At 34.9% G+C, this 21,201-nt stretch overlaps 2 protein-coding genes across 3 annotated transcripts; one reads left to right on the top strand and one right to left on the bottom strand.

Annotated features, from left to right (window-relative positions):
- The first annotated feature begins 5,622 nt into the window (after nucleotides 1-5,622).
- LOC126682959 (bZIP transcription factor 12-like) lies at nucleotides 5,623-9,254 on the top strand. Of its 2 annotated transcripts, none has more exons than XM_050378754.2 (4): nucleotides 5,623-6,088; nucleotides 6,362-6,433; nucleotides 7,538-7,567; nucleotides 7,645-7,813. In XM_050378754.2, exons 1-4 carry the CDS (start codon nucleotides 5,669-5,671, stop codon nucleotides 7,708-7,710), a joined length of 588 nt encoding a protein of 195 aa, XP_050234711.1. In that variant the 5' UTR covers nucleotides 5,623-5,668; the 3' UTR covers nucleotides 7,711-7,813. The 2 variants fall into 2 exon arrangements, with proteins under 2 accessions (XP_050234711.1, XP_050234710.1); XM_050378753.2 differs by lacking the exon at nucleotides 7,645-7,813 and adding an exon at nucleotides 9,055-9,254 and having other exon boundaries at nucleotides 5,625-6,088.
- Nucleotides 9,255-10,166: 912 nt separating this feature from the next.
- On the bottom strand, nucleotides 10,167-20,945 carry LOC126680935 (uncharacterized). Its single transcript, XM_050376239.2, has 14 exons — nucleotides 20,433-20,945; nucleotides 20,276-20,361; nucleotides 19,851-20,005; nucleotides 19,414-19,478; nucleotides 19,111-19,294; nucleotides 18,781-19,023; nucleotides 18,531-18,664; nucleotides 15,692-15,878; nucleotides 14,821-14,880; nucleotides 14,437-14,691; nucleotides 13,739-13,997; nucleotides 13,455-13,660; nucleotides 12,513-12,563; nucleotides 10,167-10,909 (listed from the first exon to the last, which is right to left on the bottom strand). Exons 1-14 carry the CDS (start codon nucleotides 20,600-20,602, stop codon nucleotides 10,619-10,621), a joined length of 2,346 nt encoding a protein of 781 aa, XP_050232196.1. The 5' UTR covers nucleotides 20,603-20,945; the 3' UTR covers nucleotides 10,167-10,618.
- Nucleotides 20,946-21,201: the final 256 nt, after the last annotated feature.

Raw genomic sequence — 21,201 nt, forward strand, 5'->3', positions numbered from 1 at the left:
TAAAAGTTGTTGGATGATGTTCCTTGTATTTATTTCAGAGGACGTTTTTCTCCCACAACCTAAAGGCCACTACTTGCTTGTTGTGACACGTATACTTTCACATATTCCACTTGTTCATGCATTGCATTACAAGGACGCCATACATGTACCTTCTAAATTCTAAATGTTTTGGTGGAAAGATGGCTTTCCCGCCATTTGTTTGCTTTCTGTGTTCAACACCAAGATTCACTTACAGGTACAACCATGCATTGCATTACACTATGTGTTTATGTTTCTGGTATGAAGATGGCTTTTGCCATATACTTGTGTAGTGATGTGATGTACATACCAGGACTTGCTCCACGAACAATACACATGTGTCACTTACAACCATGCATTTGTATTAATTTGGCCGTTTTCATTTCTGTTGGATTTTCTTTTCAAACTTTTTGTTTAGGTAGCCAAATAGTATCTAGATTTTTTTAGGAAAGAACAAGAGAGAAACAAATAGAAAGTGGCTAGCTAGCCTACTTTTTATTTAGGGAATTCATAACAAACATTACAATATTTACAACACAATACATAAAGAAATAAAATTAAACAAACAGACACACATGAGCCATAGGTTGGCCAATTTCTTGAACAATTACTCTTTTTCCGCTCTTTTTCAAGTGATATTCCTTTCATTGGTGGCTCTAGCATTTTTCAAGTCGAAAGGTCTAGCCAACCATTCAGAAGTTCTAATAGCCACTAGGATGTTTGAAACTGTCTTCAAGGTATCTTCTTTTACCTTTAATTCAACTTCTTTGGAAACTCTTCTCAGAGGTTGGCGGTATGGCTAAAAATCAAGCTTAATGGGAAGCCGATGTTCTACTAACGTCCTGCTTAATCCTGGCATGTCAGAATATTGCCAAGCAAAAGAATTTTTATATTTCTGCAAGAGCGTGTTAATTTTGATTTTAAACCAACCTCTAGGTTTTTACTAACATAAGTTACCTGAGGTTCCTCGTTCCAAGGTTCACTTCTAATTTCTCTCTGACATGGATGGCTTCATCATCTATCCACAGAGGTGCTTGTTATAGCTTTTCCAAGCCAATATCATGTTCTTTAAAAACTTCTTCTAATTAAAATACTACTTCGGCATCAAGAACCTCTGCCAAATTGCTCTCCTCCATAATTTCTTACATAATATGCTGCATACTTTCCCTCAAAATTGCAGATGCAGCTGCTGCAAACTCACCAGAGGTAAGCTTAATCATGGATTTCTTCAATAGTGATGGAGGAGCACGGCTTGTTGTATGGAACAATAGCCGTTGATTCCAATATTTCCTCTGCTTTCTTTTTAACCTCTTGATGCATTTTTAGAGGTTTTTCCCTTTCAACCAGTTTCTCTCCTTTGACCCTTTGAGCATGTTCTTTAATTCAGAGTTTTCTTTTAATATCCAACAACAACCGTAAGTCAAACTATGAAACATCACTTGCATTTACGGAAGCTACATCAGGGAAATGATCTTCATCTATCACAAGTGCCTCCTTTTCTCTGGGAATTTCAAAACTCCCTTGGTGATCTGATCCTGAATAATATTTTTGAACCCCCAATATGAGTTGGTTGAGTGGTTCCAAGAGTTATGAAATTTTCAATACTCTTTGCCACTCACTTCCTCCTTTGATGGCATTTTATGGTTAGGAGGCAGGGTAACAAACTTCTCTCTCAGCAAAACGTCGAAGATTTCCTCTGTTTTCAGCACTTCAAAAGTGTACAGAGGTTGGGCATTAGCATTTTATTATTTCTTCCAGCCATCAGGGGCCTTTTTAATCAACATAGGACCGATGCATGAACATGTGGCCGTGAGGTCGGCTACCGCTATTTCATATGACCCAACCTCTTAGTAGTAGGTGCCCATAGACACTTTTTTCTTATGACTCTCCTCACGCAGAAGTTCCTCATACTCAGAGACCTTTGCAGCCAATTCATAAAAGTCTCTGAGCTCCATTCCTTGAAACTTCTTTTGAAATTCAATATCTAAGCCTCTCTGAGCCATTTTGACATACTCAGTCTTTGAGAGGACAATTTTGCACCTGCTTCTCATCTTTTTGAAGCGGTGGATATACATGTTAGCATCTTCTCTATTTTGTTGAGAAATTCTGGATAATTTTGCAATACAAATCTCTGGCTCAATACGGTAGAACTGGGTATGAAACAATCTTTCCATCTCCCGCTATGTTAACATTGAGTTCCTTGGTAGGGTGGCATACCAGGTGAAAGCCGTACTTGTCAAGAAATTAGGAAACAACCGTAACTTGAAATTATCAATATTATCAAGATTGGCCAGAGCCCCCACATTGAATGGTAAATTTTGCAACATGTTCAATGGTGGAGTGACCATCCTCTCCGAAAAACAAAGAAAAATTTGGGATCTTATATCCCCTAGGATAAGGATTTTCCCTGTCAATATGATCTGGATACAATTTGTGAAATAGTCGGTCGATTTGTCTCAGACCTGGACCATATAACTCCTAGACGACTTCTCTCACAGTCTCCATGTTAAGTGACCTCCCCAAAGGTTGGAGTGGCACCTGAGGTGGGTTCCTCCCTTGGGGAAGGTAGTTGCCCCCTATGCCCTGAGGTTGGACATAATTATGATTAACCTTTGGATCATCCATGGAAGGATGATTGACAGCACTAGCATTATGAAACGGTCTAGAATTCCGGCCAGTTTGATTATTAGTTTTAAAAGAGTTAACTTGAACAGGTTCATCTCTTTTATGTGGAGGTACATACATTTCTTCAGGGGGTGATGGGTTTGAGATTGGTACATGGCTAGTACTTCCAATCTCCTGGACTCCTCTAGATGATTACCCCCCCCCCCCCCCCCGAGTCGGTTAGAATCTTGTTTAGCCGTATTAATTGCCTTTGGTAAATCACCATGGGATGATAATTTCACAACAACTATTAATTCGACCAAGTAGCGTTCCATGTCGAACTGCTTCTTATCCATCACCTCATGCTTCATTCATCTCAGCCTAAGTATGGTTGAAACTGGCCTGAGTCTGTTTCATCTCAACCATGTCCTTTGACAACATGTCTAAGGCTTCCGCCAATCTCGGCTCAGAATTTCGCCGAGTTGGTGTTTGTTTCCATTTGAAAACAAGTGGTATATCATCACTCACCTCTCCATGGAGAGGTAAACTTTCTTTCTCGATGTTTCTGACCATGTGAGCCACATAGTCTCCATGTCCTACATTTGCAGAACTAGGATCATCCACTGTATCTTGAGCTACAATTACATCTTTTCCTTTTTTACTTCGAGTTCTCGGCATAACTCTAGTGTCCCACTGGGCGTGCCAAAAATTGTTACTGGTGTTTTACGATTTGTGTGAATAACTGTAACAAGTGTGTAAAAATTGTGGGCGTCCCAGGAAGCAGATTCCAAATTGAGTAACTTGACTTCGTAAACAAGCTATTGGGGCATGGTTAACCTTATAACAAGTACACCAAAATATTGATAAAAACTTAATAAAAATATTAAGATTCAACCGTAAATGTGTTTACTGATTGAAGAAAATTGAAAATATAGAGTGTTTGTGTGTTTTAGCCTTTGAAGTGTTTTTTGGATTATTGATCGGGGGCCAAAAATCTTCCTGCTCCTCTCTTATTTATAGCCTTTAGCGCTTCTGAAAACTGTCGCTCATCTTCAACTGCACATGTTCTCACATCCTTCCCCACTTTTAAGAAACTGCAGATGTGGTTATCTGAACTATCACTTTTAAAAGCACGTGATTTGTAGCTTTATTCTTATAACAAAATGTTTTTGGAATTCTGGCTAATTAAACGTAATTTAACTGGTCAAATCTAATCATGGGCTTACTCTTCTGAAGATGGACTTGGGCCTTATGGACCTTTTGAAGAAATATTTCTGGTTTCTTGACTTCTTGGCCAACCTCTGAAGTCAACCTCTGACAAAACCTCTGGATTCAGCTTCTGACCAAACCTCTGGAGTCAGCTTCTGCCCAAACCTCTGAAGAATTATCTTTACCAATTAATCACGATCTAATGGCCTTTCTGTGGACGTATGGGCCTTGAGCCATATTTTTAATTTTGGTGTAAACAATAGGATAATAGACTCAAAAATCACCGACCTTTACTTTGTTTTTTCAATATCAACTCGGCCTTGTAAAACAGTCAATTTTAGCCTCTTTCGTATTTTGACTTTCAATAGCACCCTAAGCATCAAATTAAACTCTTCACTTGGATAATATTAAAAAAAACATCTGTTATATTTATCAAAAAACGGTGTCGGACCCGCTGCCGAAAGACGAGCTCCTCGTCTTCGAGCTGATCTGCTCGTCTTCCTTGGTAAGACGAGTCTGTTTCTCACATGGGAGACGAGCTCTGTTCTTCGTCTCCCACGTGGGAGACGAACATATCTATTCGTCTTCCATGGAGAAGACGAGCAGCTCGTCCTCCTATGGAGAACGAGCGGCGGCGGGTCGATGAAGGTGGTGGATTACGTGTCCGACGAATGCAGGGGTAGATTTAGAATATTATTTTTTAATTTATTTTTTTTAACAAAATTTTAAAATTAGTTATATATCTATTATTTTAACTTTCTTTATTTAGAACTTATTTGAATTGTTTTTAAGTTAAATAAATTGTTTGATTTGCCCAAAAAAAAGTATAATATGGTTCTCAAATTTATATGTTTTGAAAATTATCATTCTATGAATAATAATATTTTTTATTTTATTCAATTTAAGGTGCTAGTGAAAATCAAAATACGAAATAGGGTAAAATTGTATGTTGACAAGGTCAGGGTTCTATTAAAAAAATTCGATGGTTTTTGAGTCTATTAACCTTTTATATAAAATGTTAAGAAATATATATAAAAATTAAATATAAAAAGCTGAATGGAATACATATAATAGGTAAAAAAAATGAAAATAATTCCTAAAACAACTTTAAATAATAGAGGAATAGCATTGATAGTTCATTGCAGCAGAAATGGTGACGATGGTTGTTGATTTTTTTTTAAAAAAAAAGTGTAAAAAAGTTTCTAATTTTTATTTTGAATTTAAAATAATTTATTTTTCTTTAAATTTTATCCACATATGCATAATTAAATTTTAAGGATATAATTATAATATAAAATTATTAAGTATAAACATAAAAAATGAGAACAATATTAATAATTTGGTACCCCTTGTATCAAAAGTCTATTTAATGGTCTTCCAGTTTTAATTCCGTTAACTATTAGGTCCCTCAATTAATTTCGACACTTATTTTCAAACGATTTGGTACCCCACTTTTAATTTTGTGAACAATTTGGTACCTCACTTTTAATTTTATCAAACGATTTGGTCCTTCACTTTTAAACGATTTAGTATCCGAATTTCAATCTGTTAAACGATTTGGTCCCTCAAATTAATAAAAGGATCTCTCAGTTAACGGAATTAAAAATAAGAAACCATTAAATAGACATTTGAAATAAAAGGTACCAAACTGTTAATTATGGTATACCTCAGAGGCCTCTAAGTAATTTGCTCAAAAAAATATAAAGTTTTTGGGATATTTTGACCAATTGTTTTGAAAACCACTTTTTTAATATTTCGTACTAAGTTGAGGGGTAAATTGATCTTTTATTCCTATATATGTTCTCACACCAGAAAAGAGTGAAAAGAAACAAGGCCAATGGCGTCGCCTAACGTGATGCCGACCGCCTCGACGACGGGAAATAACTCCGATCTTCCGCATCAGCCCTCCTTATGTTCGTCTCTTTCTACTCTACTCACCGATCTCCAAAACCAGAACATACTGCCATTTTCACCGCCATACTTGAACGAAAGCAGTAGCATTGAAGGAGCGGGGGCGACACGCGCCGCTGATGACGAGGTGTGGGCAGAAGAAGAAGAAGCAGGGATGAGTTTAGAGGATTATTTAACGAAGGCAGGCGCCGTTAGAGAGGAAGATGTTATGATTAATAATAAAAGAAGCAGAAGACGGAGAAGAGGTGGAGAAGAGGGTTTTCCGGTGGATAAGGCGACGCAACAGAAACGGAGACGGATGATCAAAAATCGCGAGTCTGCTGCACGCTCTAGGGAACGCAAACAGGTAACTCATAATTCACACTTTGATATCTCCTAATCAAACAATTTACTATCTTACTTTTAATTATTGCAAACTATTACGATTATATTTTTATCAAATTATGTGTGAAAATTAAATCAAATCGTTAACGGAATTAACAGAAGCCCGTAATTGTTCATGGAATTGAAAGTAAGAAAACAGAGGTAAATGTGAATTATGACATATGTGGACCTCATAGTAATTTTCTGTAATATTTATGCTTTGGGTTTTTCTTATTTGTTTTAGTTTATGATTTAGGCTTATATGATTGAGCTGGAATCATTGGTCTCACAGCTTGAAGAGGAGAATGCTCGCCTTCGAACTGAACAGGTCATCTTCGTTGGTTCTTTACTCAACTCCTATTATAGGAATCAGTCACCGATTAGTAGTGTGTTGATGCTAATTATGCCCAATTTTTTTATCGTTTCTTTACTTTCTGAAGAGTATCACTTGACTTTAGTGATTTAGATTTACCCTTTTTGCATTCGTTTTATTATGATCACAATCAAATCTCGAATCAATTTTTCTTTTTCTCTGCGAGATTTAATCTAACCATATAACATATACATCTTTTCAAACCCATCTGATTTTGTCAAGTTTTAGACTACCTTTTGATTTCAGTATTCGACTGACTTGTTAATCAACTCCTTATCTTTTGAGGTTTGTCGAAAAATGGAAGAATTAATCTTCTCTAGGTTAGTAAAGACTCCAAAATTCTGTTGCTTTTCCTAGGTGCCTTAACATTTTCCTTTGCTTTTCCGCAACAAAAATAGCAGATGTTAAACTTCAAGTAGCAGAGAACTATGTACATAGAACATTATGACGCAAAGTTTAAGTGGTTAACACCATTTACAGAGCGGTACATATAGTATGCAGCACGTAATTGAATTGCATAATTTGTTGAGGTAAAATAGTTCAATTGTATGATTTTATTAGAGATGTAAAATTCTTACTCGGGATCTCAATGTTATGTCAGATAGTGATACCATGCTTTTCCAAAGTAGACATGGTTGTCAAGACTAATTTTATGCTGTCCTAAACTGAAAGTTAATATTTGATGCTAAGCATCGTTAGGTAGTGAAAAGATTTAAAACTAGTCCAAATTACTTATTATTCGACTTGACATAAATATGCTATAAATGGGGAAATTGCTGAGATGCAACAACTTTTCAGTAATTTCTCTAAATTGTATTATCATTTTGAAGAACTATACCAATATGAAAACTTGAAGTATAGCTAAAAGAACTTATAAGTTACATCAATGCATAATAAAGTTTAGGTATCTGGTGGAAAGAAAATTAATTTTCACAATAGCCCCAAGGGAGTGCTGCTTGGGAGTTATTTTTTCTTTTAACTTTTACAATTATTCTTGTAATTTTCATATTTAATTTTTGCATAGAGGAGTTATATGATAAATCAAAATTGTAATTGCAGGTTCAGCAGAGCAAGGAGAGATTTAAGGAGGTATGTTCCATATTCATGTGTTTCTTACAGTTTTTACAAATTTTTGGGCTTAAAATTGAAATCAAACCCTGACGCAGATGTCCATATACCTAATTGCTGATTTAATATATGTGATCAATCAATCAAGAAAACATGTTCATTGAATTAAGCCTGAAAAGGTCAGTCAAGTTGTGGGTTAACGCAAACTGGAGCAATTGCATGTATTGTGGTTTAAGCAAAGTTAATGAGGATCGCCTTTTTTTTCTTCATCTCATATTTGTTTTTGCTTCTCCATCTTATTCGTTGCATATAGGAAAAAAACTCTAAAGAGTGCCATAAGAACGGAATGAAAGAAATAGACCAAATCACTGAACTTGCGTAATTTACACTACCCCCTTAAAACATGAAAAGATAGTTTAAGTTGCTTTTTATATTTTGAGAGACAAATAGAGAGCATATTTGTTTATGGGAGCTTTATTTCACATTGTCTTTCGTAATCTGGACAATAATGTTTTTATATTTACCTTTTTAGGAAAGAGGCTCTTAAGAAGTTTCAAAAAAAAAAAGAGGCTCTTAAGAGTAAAAGTCTCCCATAGTGGTTTGCATACTTGCGTTCCTCAAGTATCAGTATCTTACAGATAGCTCTATGATTATACTGAGTTTTATAAATGTCTAATAGCTTTGTATTTTTACTTGTTTCTACACCCCATTTTTGTGCACCCGCGTCTGCAACCATATGCTAATTGAGCCTAATATGTCGAGCTAATCTTTTTGCCTGCAAAATATTTCATTATTATTGACTGAACTATTAAAATGATGTAATTGAATTTATAATTCTAATTTTTTTTTGTGTGTGTTTGTGTGTGATGTAATTAGGGATGAGCAAAACCGGCCGGCCGAATTAACCAACCGAACTGATGATTTTTGGTTGGTTTGGTTCGGTTAAAACTTTATATTTGGTCGGTTCGGTTTTAATAATAAAAAACTTTTGGTTTTCGGTTATTGGTTCGGTTTGAATTTTAAATTAGCCGAACCGACCAATTAACAAAAAATTTGATTTTTTTAATTTTTGATTTTTTTGCTTTTCTATTCGGTTGGTTTGGTTTTCAGTTAAAATTTCTTATTTGGTCAGTTCAGTTTTGGCTATTTGGTCGAACGGTTAATTCGTTTAAGGGTTTGTTGGCTTGATTTCAACCAAACCGACCGAATGCTCACCACTAGATGTAATAGGCAAATGATTTTAATTGCTCACCCCTAGATGTAATAGGCAAATGAATTTTATTTTATTTTTCTGGTGCAACTAATTTATTGATTTGATGACATGTCCAGTTAACACCATTTGACAAATTAATGTGTTAGATGTCATGGTGTTTCTGAAGAGGTCGCCCAAAATCGTACTGAATAAAGATTCGAGTTGAATTATGTTGAGTTATTTATGTGATCATGAATGAGGAGTTTATATTCAAGCCCTTTGTTAACTGTTCTTGTCTGCTTTTAAAAAAATGCAGCTTACAGAGAACCTCATTCCAGTAGTTGACGAGCGAAGACCACGGCGTGTTCTTCGTAGAGTAAATTCTGTGCAGTGGTAGCTATAAGGTTGTTAAATAAATATGTTTATTTGGTTTGGTTGTCAGCAAATATATAAAAGGTGTATAGTGATTATTTCATGGATGTCATTCAATTTCTGGTAAATCTCATTTCATAGTCATCCAACTTTATACCATTTGTGGGTTGCACATACAACCCTAATTAGTTGGACCTTTTAACAAAATTTCCAGTATTCTGACATCACTAAATTTCCAGTTTTTCATTTCAGTCAGTAAACTATTTTTTTTTCTTTTCGATAATTAAACTTTCATTTTTTTTTCATTTTAGTATTTTCGGCCAAAAATGCTTAAGTGGCAGTCGGAAATTGACATATAGTAACCGGATTTTATTAGTTTTACTTTGAAAATTTGTCACATGTATATAATCACTTTAAAAATGAGTTTTTAGGTCAAATTATGCGTGTATGGCAAGTTTTCAGGTAAAAAAAATTAGTTTAGGCGGCACCTAAGCATTTTTTGCTGGAAAATATCAAAATGAAAAAAATTGAAAGTTCAGTGATTAAAAAGAAAAAAATAATAATTTAGTGACTGAAATAAAAAAAACTCGAAAGTTCAATTACCCTAAATTTCCGATTAAACTAGTTCAACGGCAAAAACATTTAAAACTTACTAGCTTTTTATATTTTTATATTTGTAAACACATTAATAAATTACAATGTAATTTCAACGCTTCGCATTTTAATATAATTTTAAAATACATATCTTGAGGTTAGCCAAACTTACAAATGACTTTTTATTTAGTCAAGTTCAACATTTTACATCGAAATTCACTTTCTGACACGCACACAATTCAGAATTTATTGTTTAGTTCTCACTAAAATGATCAACAATTAGTTGATATGTAGTTATTATACTTGCGTTGAACTTTAAAATAGTTTAAGCTTCAAACTATTTAATAATTAAATTAAAATCATTTATGTAAATTAAATTGTTAAATTAAGTGAACTAATCCAAATTTAATGATGAGCGGAAACAGTCTGAGGATGTAATAAACAGAAAGAAAAAAGAATCAATTGAAGGAGCTCATAAAACTTGTGCTATAAAAAAAAGTCCCTTTCTACTGCTTTGTCCAACTCATAATCTTACAAGTCCTGAAGTCTACATTATGAAGCCTCCATGATTCTATTTAACTGTTTTCACTGTAATGTAATTAAATACTACTAAAAAGGATACAAGGTTAGATGATTGAATAAATACTGAATGCTATATATACATATTCCTTCTGCTTCTAAAATTCTTGTTACAACAATAGCCGAACTTTGTCACTGCGTATCTCCCTGATTTTTACGAGCATCAGTCAGCATTTGTGCGCCAGATTTGAAGATCACTACTTTTAGAAACCTGGCAAACCGGCTCCAGACATTTACTTCTGGGAGTGAGAATTTTCCATCACTCGGATATGCCCAAGTCGGAAGCCGGAGTTGAGAAGTTGGAAGCCACTGTGAGAATGGATTCTTCATTCAGGTTAACGAAAGAGTTGTGGAAAAGACCACATTATCAACCTTGCAAAAATGTCGGATTCCAGGAACTCAACATGAGCAGTTCTTCCAATTATGGTGTTAAGATTTCTGCCATGAGAAGAAGTATCAAAGTTGACATCGCATCGCATGAAGATACGCTGATCAGTAGAAGGTGCTTGTAATTGCGACAAGCAATTATTGAGCATTTCCCAGAACACTTTACCCCTTTTTGAGTAGTCTAAGAAAGATGCCGGACACATTTCAATTCTGGCAGAGTGATAGGGAACATAACCGTCCTGACAAACAAGTCATAACTAAGATAGTTAGGGATACCTGGAACATCAAATCCATTGCTTACCCCTAATACCCTTTACATTATCACCTGAATTTTAAGAGTTTATGTTTCCCCTATTTTAAGGTACAAGAGGACTTCAGCTATCTAATACTAAAAGTCAGGGGAAATGATTCGATCTTAAAATTCCAAGGGAAATCAACAATTTGGACCTAACATCAAGGGGCGATAGTAATTTCCGGTTACAACTGAAGACCAATATATTTCATACAATAAGAACTTTACGTGTATCAAGGCAGAGAATTGCAGTAGGACATTATTTTGTGAACTTATTAAATATAATGAATCTTTAAAGACTATGCATTAGGCAGACACGAATTTGAAACGAAATGTAAATACCGGTCCAATCCATCAACACAATTAGGCAAGGAAATGGAGAACTGCATTAAGATTTATTTTAGAATTGCTCCTCTGAAAAGGAAATACAGCCTCTCTTTTGCACTCTCCTCTTCACTACCACTTCTGTGGCATGCAACTGTTAGTGCAGCTACCATGTTGCTGCTGTTGTTTGCAACATCTCCTATGTACTAAGTTTTCCTAGATTATTTCCAATTTTCTTTTCAAGTAATAACAGCGACAAAGTTTTTCAGAACATCTTTTTACCAATCATAATATAAATCTGTCATCTACATTTCAGAAGAAAATGGTTATGACAAATTGACAAATGATTGTTAATGACTGATCACTTTTCTACATGTTTGTAGTGGTTGTAACTTGTAAGAAGTTTCTATTATTTTCGGTACTTTATCTAGACTTGAGACCCATGAGGAAAATAGAATGGTTATCAAAAAATTTAAATCTTACCCAAACATAAAACTCATGCACAAGCCAGGTAATGAGAGGGGCAAAAGGAAAATACATTCCGACACTTTTCAACCTGAAGCACATAAATTTTAAGAAAGCTGTGTTTCCGTTTCCCGAAACGTTTTGGAAACCGAAAACTTTAGCAATCTCATACGAAACATTTTGGGCCGTTTCAGTAAATTTAAAATTTATATATCCATTCCTGAAAAAGATCTAGTGAAGTACCCACCAATTTAAATATTCATATCACCCACAATAAACCTTATCTTCTTCTTTTTGTTGAAATATATTAAATTTTATAATATTTGTAAGACTTTAAAATTTAAATTTCAATTATAATTATAAAATTTGTCGGAATTTAGAATTTGTTTCGAACTTTATTTTTTAGTATATTTAAATGATTTATTTCATTTAATATCATAAATGTATAAACAAAACAAATATATATATATATATACTTTGAAATTTTGAATTTTTTTAAATATATCCTTATAGTTTTCTTATTGACACGTCTTTTCCACGTATCATTTCCATTGTTTTTGAAAAATGCTGTTTCCCAGTGTCCGTCACTTTTCATTACTGTTTACCGTTTTCATTTCTGCTTCCGTGCTAATTAGCTTTTCAATCAAGGAAGCCAAACAAGAGACAAATGGGAAGCCATATGTTCTTTATTAACAAGATGAAATGCAAAATAATCTGAACGACAACAAGTATCTAAAAATGCTTCAAGAAAAGAAGAATACCTGTGGCGAAGATACCAGGATGACATTTTTGAAGTTCTCTAGCGTTTTCTCCTGAAAAAGAATATAGGAAAAAAATCATAAAAAGCTTTAGCACTTCAAACGATGAAAATAATTCTCATTTCCATGTTTTCCTTCGAAAAAGCCAAATACATTAAGCATAATTTAACTTGCATTTGACTGACTTCTCACTGTCAAAGAAAGTAAATGACTTTGTAAAGAGCACAGAGGAAAACAGTTATGATTCTGTTCTGATCAAGGTAGAGAAAAGAGAAAGCTACACACAAGGTAATAACCATAGGTCCTTTTATCGCCCAAGGCACATTACACCAAAGAAGCACTAGCCCAGGTGAAATGAAGTGCACATTTGTAAATTGTAATCATAAATTGATTATCTCGTAGATAATTGAAAAGTTCAAAACAGCATGAAAAATAATATTGGTCTTCGTCCCTTAGTATAATGTTATTGAAGTACTCCAGAGAAGAAATTTAGATAAAATAAACAATAATGTAATGAGAAACAAAAAAATAAATGTCAAAACGTTGGAAGGAGAAAAAATGGTACATTTTCCATAGAAGACATTAAAAGGGAAAACAACAGTTGACTGGCAACAAAAGAACATAAAAAGGGGAAGAAACAATTTTGAAATACAATCGAAGAAGCAAGAAGCACAGATCTAATAGATATATATGCTAACGACTACTATTACTCTTCTTTCTATGTGGTATAGAGGAACTTTTAGGTGAACCACAACTTTTGCAGGAGGTACGGGCCTTAAGTCTTATCATATCTAGCCCCAAGTATTTCATTGTTGCACCTAGGAGCGCCCCAAACACTCGAGTGCATTAAACGTCTCTATTTCCATGTATTAGAGATGAGACAAGCAGGAACAGAGGAAAAGTTAGACCACTTTAAATAAACTGCAAAGTCCTTTTATGTAATACCTTACTAAGTTTGTATAAGAATGTGTTCATAAGATCTGGATCATCTGAGAAAGTAAGCTGATGAATACACTGTGTACCCTTAAGCTTCTTCAAGAGCCACAACCCAGAGTTAAATAACGAGTTTGAACAGTACATATACCCCAGGTGTGGACCAGACAAAGAAAAATACGTGTATAAGAATCTCCGATATGGTTCCATGATGCTCTCTGCCAATGAAAAGCACACGTCTAGCGTTAAGTTAGAATAAATGCATTTTTAAAGCCTCTATACTCACATTTACGTACCTGTCAGTGCAGCTCTTATAATTATATTTCCAATGGAATGTCCAACAAAGCTAAGCTTTATGCTATTTAAGTTTCCAGTTCTGGAGGCCTTGTCCATCTTCCTCTTCGTGAAAGCTACCACTTCCTGTGCCAATCTTAGCCCCATTTCTCTAAAATCACCATATGTTTTGTCTTCATTTGCCTCTGACATGAGAAAATGTATCTTGGGATCTATTAACAGCCATTGATTACGAATAAGCCGCAAATCCAGATGATTACCCTGTTATGTTTGAATTATGTGTCCCTTGTTATTCTATTAATCTTAAACTCTTTGACTATAACAACATCAAAATTCTGTAGTAAAAATTATCCAGGCACTCATTACCTTAGAAATGCTTGTGATGCAGAACCATGAAGGCAAACACATATAAAATTGGAAAGCACAAAGTTTAAACTTTTAAATTATTTTTAGTCACTCGAAAATTGACAGGGATAAGTTATGGCCATTAGAAATGTCATTTATGGTGGTCTAATTATCACTTTTCAATCCTTTTCTGCCTTCACTTGATAGAAGGCTCTACACTGCTTGCAGTATATGTTACTCATCACTAATGCGGGTATGAATAAAAAATACAGAAAACTAGCTAGCAAAAAAGCACACATAACCATCATGGAAATCAAAGATCAATATACATCAATTATGGAAAATCACTATGTACCTGGAAACCATGTACAAACACAACAATTTTTAGAACAAGTCCATGCAGTTGCAAGCTTCTGCCAGTTGATTGTTTCACAGCTCCAAATTTAGTTGCAGCAGGGATATCATGCATATGTTTCTCGTTCAAATGGCTGATGCATGGATTCCCATTGTGATTATGCAATGGTGCATCACTGACATGCTCCACAATTATGATAGGAACGCATAAAGGGTCTCCATACATATGCATGTCTTGAAGTGACCGACTGTTAATCTGTGTAAAACCCATTTTTATGAATTTCAATGCACAACTTAAGGACAATCAATCACTGCAAATAAATAGATTAATCGCGTCTTCCCTCTTCTGTTTACACATTCTATATACGTGTAAGCACATACTAACCCTCATTTTTGCAATACTTTGCCGGTGAAGTTCCGCGCGGATACTTGCAGTCTGAACAGGCTGTAAAATTGCATGTAGATCATTAAAAGGAGAAGCATAAAATGGAATTAAAAAGTAATGATAAGGATTTACACAAAAGGAAAAGTCTAACAAGTTCATCTACTGTGAAGCTAAATGAGCACAATGAAAAAAATGAAAGAAATTAACCTTGTTTATAAACATTATAAATGAGACAGATGCCACTTATTTTAACTTCATAGAAGGTCATACTTCACCAGCTTTTAGTCATAAGAGATTTGTTTTTTTATAGCAATAGATTTGATGTAGTACATATAAATAATAGAATTACATAATGAGACGGTAGCAAAGGTACACAATATGACCAAGTTAAATGGCTTTACTAAAGATAGAAAGGAAAACAGAAAAGAATAAAATGGGAGAAAATTGTAAAACATCGTCCCAAATTAACCATAACAAGCATACAAATTAAAGACAAGAGCCTCTTCAACAATAAAGAGAGATTATACAACTCTTGCATTTGCACTTAAATACATGCGAGCCCTTGTAGGTGGATATACTGGTTTTATTTATGTAACATAATAATAGTAAATTAATTATTCAACTGGGTAAAACATACATTTAGGTTCATGGTATGGATCTACGGTTGAATAGTAAAAATTGACCCCGGGCTTTACGTAAATGAAGCAAACAAAGCCAACGTACTATGATCTGCAGCCAAATTGATAAGCAATTTATTTAAAGCTGCTCAGCATTAATAAGTTAATTTTTAAGTGTAGCATATGAAACACTAGCATTTTCAACACACACACACACACACAAAAGAGGAGACTTGAGTAATTGTTATATTTACATCGCCAGAGAAGTTCCAGTGACTCAATGATTTTCCATGGAGATTAAAGGAAGGTGCGTCAATCCGACTGTTCAAATAATCAAGTGGCATCTCAACCTTGGAATGAATCATCCATATTGACCATTCAGCTCGCCGACCATCAGCCCAACCATCACGAAGAAATTCTAAAATCTTTGTCTTGTTAGCCCTAGAATGGAGTAAAATATCAACAAAGGATATGTATAACAGTAAAATCTAAGAATTACAACCACAATAAAAGATACGGAAGCATATTGATAAAATAAGGTGCTCCGAGCATGACACCACAAGGCTCCATGATCAAAAAATTGATATTAATACATGCCATGATATCCATAACAGAAAGCCTTTTTTTATTTTCTTTAAGAAAACCACTGACATTTGTCATTAACAATCATCAAGCCATTAGCTATACTTTAATGCATTTCTGTTACTATTGTGAGATGGAAACCAAATACAAAGACATCATTTATATGACAAACAGAAATTAAAATATGGCTATTACAAATAAGCATGAAGGACGGGAAAGAGAAGAGAACGACAACGAGAGATTACAATCCCAACCAATCAAATTCAACCTTTTTAAAACTCCAGTCAAACGACAAGGGATAAGTAATGATAATATTTGAACTTATGCATATAGCATTAATGGTTTTGGCTGCGACACTCAGTAATATAAGTACTGTAGAGTTATTCATCAATCAAGGCAGTGCCATGAAATGCATATTGAACTTTGATTGAGCTTCAAAGTGATCCAGCTACTTTTCTCTGATATTCATGCTGAACTGGAATAATTAATCTTAGTTTGATGCACACCCAGTCTCTCTTTTATTAATGTTATCTCTGTTTTACTGGTTGAGAGGATTACATTGCTGGCACAATAACGTCTCTGTGATTTTTTTCAACAAGGACTACATTTCCCAACTAAAATTTTACTACAAAAACGTTTTCATGAAAATGAACAGACATAAGAAGAGCTTTATTAGTAACATAGTTTCTTTTTCATACACTTGATAGAAAAATAAAAGTCGGGAGTACTTAGAGAAGTAAATGTTCAAGGACTTTTAATGTCACTTTCCCTATTTGATGAGGATTTGATAAATATCATAGTTATACTATTGGGTTATGCTAAATTATGATTTCAATGATTAGATAAAATAAGCTTTGTGCTTTTCTTCAATCAACTTATCTAATTATTTGTAGCATGTTCAATTTCTGATACAGCGCAATATAACTCCTTTTTCATGCTTGTAAGTGCGGGTCGTGCCTAAAGCAAAAAATGGGAATTTGACATGAATATGCGGAAACTAAAGGACCTAGCATAACATTATTAAAGAAAAAATGGATATCTAGGAAAGAAGTACAGAAATATATAGAAAAAACTAAGCTAAAATTGTATGCATCTGGATAACTTAACTTTAGAGGACAGTTGCTAGAAGATGTCCATTCTAGACTGACAAATACACTACTGAGAGAGATCAAGCATGCTATGCCTCAAATGAATTAACATGAAACAATCATCAAGGACTTAGCAGCAATATTCTCTTATGCAAATACAATCCTAAACCCAAGGAAATGAAGAGCCAGGATCCATCCAATCCAACCCACTCAAACTAAATTAAAATTCAGTATGATAATTAGTAATATAGGTTTGTATCTCAAGTTTATAAACATTCAACATATTTTTTATGGTTAAAGAATCCAATATTTGTTATGAAATGATAAGCATACCTAGTATCGTGGTTCGTGATGTAACAAGAGATAATCAATTGACAGTTTAAGAATTGATAACCATTGAGGTGACATGCTGCTTTGGGATGTTGGAAAAAGATGACCACAAAAAGGAAGCTAATTTTTGGAAGATGGGTTTTCATTGCTAGAGTTATCCATATAACAAAGAAAAACACAAGAGAAAGCTTTTAGTAAATAGCATAAAGCACGTCTAAGCTAAGAGCTTTAGTACATAGTTGTTAAAGCGCAAGGCGCACGTGAAGCGCAAAGGGTCTTATATAGCTTTAAGCGCAAGGCGCAAAAAAAGCGCACGCCCGAGTGAAGCTCGGCGCATATATGTAAAAAAAATTAAAATATCTAATTTGTAGTTAAATAAATAAATATACCTTTACTAGTCAACTGATTTATATGATTTTTTATTTTCTAATTACTAATTTAATAGTTAAATTTTATTTTATAAACTTAAATATATTTTTAATTTACATTTAGAAAGCTAAATTGGCCCTTTTTATTAAAAAGAATAGTCATTTTGAAAAGTTAACCATTTGTGATAATTATAAGAACTCATTTATTATAGAATAAAGCCCTTGTGGTTGGTCTTGGGCTGACAAAGAGAGGCCCATTAAGATATTAAGAGAATCTGAGTCTCTTTCCCTAACCTAATTCACGTTTTCTAACCCTAGCAGAGCCGCCGCCACTGGTTGAACTTCAGTCACTTGTTCTTCTTCTTCTTCTTCCTTCAGCAGCGCCGCATGTCGGCCATTTCTTCTTCTTCCTCCTTTATTTTTCTTTTTCGCCTGTTTTTTCTTGAAGTGTCCGGGTAACAGAGGCTGCGCTTTGCGCCTCGCAGACATCGCCACGTCGCTTTAGCGCGCCTGAGGCGCGCCTTGATGAAGGTGGTCGCCTCAGGTGTTTCTGAGGCGCACCACCTGCGCTATGCGCTTTTCTAGCGCCTTAGCGCGCCTCAGGCGCGCTTTTAACAACTATGCTTTAGTAGGTATTTCCTGAAGTCTATGTAACAAAAAAGGATGTGCGTTGCAGGCTGAGAAATTAGAAAGATGTCCATAATTAAGTTAATGTGAAAGCATACCTATGAAACATCAAGAATGTGTTCCACAAATGCAAAATTTGGTCCCCCAGAAAATGCAAAGAGTCGAATAGATCATCTGAAGACACGGAGTGCAGCAATCCATCACTTCGAAGATCAGAGATACTGTTTGATTTCTGTTACAGTTAGAGGGTAGTAATCAAATACATTAAATCTTAAGCAGCTCCATGACAATAATGTTGAGACTAAAAAAATAAGAAAATGTTTTTTGTTTTATCAATGAATAAAGCACCTTAACTCCATTTTGTGAATTGTGCGACACTTGTAGAACTTCCTCTAGACCACCCATATTTGACTGTATAATGAAACCAAACTTTGTATTTTCCAGATTAGGAACAGAGCTACTCAAGTCAATCACTTGGTCAATAGCTCTGCTAATTCTTTGTAGGTCATCAAGAAGTATTTCACGTGCAGCTATTAGTTCTTTCATAGGCAAGATCTGTTTATTATCTACAGAACCCGCTGGACGCAATACCTGGTCAGTCACATAAGTCAAAACAAATATGAAGGCAGGCAAAACTTTTTTATCTTTTTAGCCACTGAAGAAAGCAAAATAAGGTACCTTGAAGAGGGGTGTCCAAGAAGCTTTTACCATTATAATGTGTACACTTGTATCAACACGGACAGCATGAAAAGCATCAAAATGTACCGGGCAATAAGAATGCAGCCCCAAAAGTGCTTTAGGAGGAAGTCTAAATTCATGAACTGCAACAGGGCATGCGTTTAAAGAATTGTGTAACTCAGTCCTACGAATACGAAATCAAAGATTATCCAAATTTCAGTACTGTCAGGAAAGAAAAACAAGAGAAATTTCACAGAGATAGTAAAATACCAAAATATAAACATAATTTAACTGTAAACTAACCCGTTATTCAAAACAGAGGTGTACATGAGCTCAAACTTCAAAACAACGCCAGCTGTTGATGGACCCTGAAAAACATCACCTATACCAATTACTAGCAAGATAAAAAATAAATCATTAACAAGAACATGAAAGAGCTGGGGTAAACTAATAAAGATATTTCCAGATATTGGCTAATTGATCTCAGCAAAAATCATAATTGTTTTGCCTTTTGGAAAAGGGCTGGAGTTGAAGGCTTCAAGCTCCAGCAAAAGTATCTGGCATCCTCTTAGAAGATTCAGCAGTAGTTCAAATTCTGTAACGAATGTTATCATTCATGAGAACTGGAACACAACCTATGCTAAAGCCCAAGAAGATTTCAGGTGTTGTAAAGGAAAATCGGTGATTGGCTTTCAGTACCGGCACATATAAATATCTTACAAAAAACAACAAATATCTACCTCATTTGCATGAAGAGACAGGACGAAGGAGATCATGATAGACAGAAAAACATCCTGCTTTGCATATTTGATGAAAAAGGGCTGTGTTGAAAAACTGTTCTCAACGTCGTCAATCGTCCAAACTCCATATGCATCTACAGAGCCTTGCTCATTACCTGCATATCAAACAAAAGTTGGTTGTTCTCAGATTTCTATCCAAGAACTAAACCATAGAGAAAATGTAGGTAGATAGTGAACCAAATGGACCCATTAAATCTAAAAACAAAGACATTGTACGCAAAGCTGTTAATCACGGCTCAAATTACTATACTTGATGAGGCCCCAAGTGGTGGGACTGCCCACCATACACTCTTCCTATGTCCGCCCCCGAAGGGAAGCCATGGAATTACAATGTAGCACGGTGATGGGGAGTTAAGAAAAGATACCTTCATATTGAACAACTCGAGCCGGAGTTCCAACAGACTTATATTCGGTATGGTCCAGCCTCATAGAAACCTTAATCTGATACCATCTGCATAATGGGATAAACTGAGTTACTATAAGGAAGAAATGAAGAATTAAGGGAGAGTAAGAAGGAAATACCCTTGTTGGAAAAGATCAAGATTGTGAAACCTATGAATGTAAATAGCAACTTCGTGCAGACTCTCAGAAGCTGTGTTAGTGTCCTCCTCCGAGCTTAGCTGAGAATTGTTGGTGAGGCTCTTGGATGAGCTACGACCCATCAACCATCTTGTTCGTATTCTCCTAATCATATCTAATTACCAATTTTCTTTCAACCACCATAATCAACTCTATCAAATTATCATTCATTTCTGAATTTTTACCAAAACCCACAAAAACCCATTACTCCCTTTTCACATTGGAGTCGAATTCAGACTGACCATCACTCTCACACACTCAAAATTACGAAAGTCAAAAGTGAAAGACAGAGCAGCGTGTAAAAAGTTGGACTTTTGGGTCTAATATTACCTTATCATAGAAGCTCATAGGGGACGAGCTTTCGGCTGCTTATGTGAATCCGACCAACCTCAACTCTCCAAAATACTTCCATACCTCCCGCATTTAACCACCCTTTCTTTCCTATTTATGTTTTTCCACGAACAAAGGATCACTTTTACCCCGAATTTGCGTCAAAATATCAAAAAAGTCGAAAACTGCAAAAACCGGATCACTTATACCCTGAATTTGTGTAAACCGGATCAAAAAGGCCCCTTTGTTAACGTGGCGCTCTAATTGGAGAGTGAAATTTAAATTAATCAATATCAACACTAATTAATTTCTAATTAATCATAATCAACACTAAGAGCATTCCCAATGGTATTCTTTAAAATAAAGAGCATTTTTTGTAAAA

The sequence above is a fragment of the Mercurialis annua genome, linkage group LG5 (assembly GCF_937616625.2).
Source record: "Mercurialis annua linkage group LG5, ddMerAnnu1.2, whole genome shotgun sequence".
Classification (NCBI taxonomy): domain Eukaryota; kingdom Viridiplantae; phylum Streptophyta; class Magnoliopsida; order Malpighiales; family Euphorbiaceae; genus Mercurialis; species Mercurialis annua.

Coding starts and splice junctions, on each gene's coding strand:
- LOC126682959 (XM_050378753.2), top strand. CDS start 5,669: ATGGCGTCGCCTAACGTGATGCCGACCGCCTCGACGACGGGAAATAAC. Junction 6,434..7,537: donor CTCGCCTTCGAACTGAACAG/GTCATCTTCGTT, acceptor TTGTAATTGCAG/GTTCAGCAGAGCAAGGAGAG. Junction 7,568..9,054: donor GCAAGGAGAGATTTAAGGAG/GTATGTTCCATA, acceptor AAAAAAATGCAG/CTTACAGAGAACCTCATTCC.
- LOC126680935 (XM_050376239.2), bottom strand. CDS start 20,602: ATGATTAGGAGAATACGAACAAGATGGTTGATGGGTCGTAGCTCATCC. Junction 18,665..18,780: donor ATTCACAAAATGGAGTTAAG/GTGCTTTATTCA, acceptor TAACTGTAACAG/AAATCAAACAGTATCTCTGA. Junction 10,910..12,512: donor TCCTGGTATCTTCGCCACAG/GTATTCTTCTTT, acceptor CTTGTTTGTCAG/GACGGTTATGTTCCCTATCA.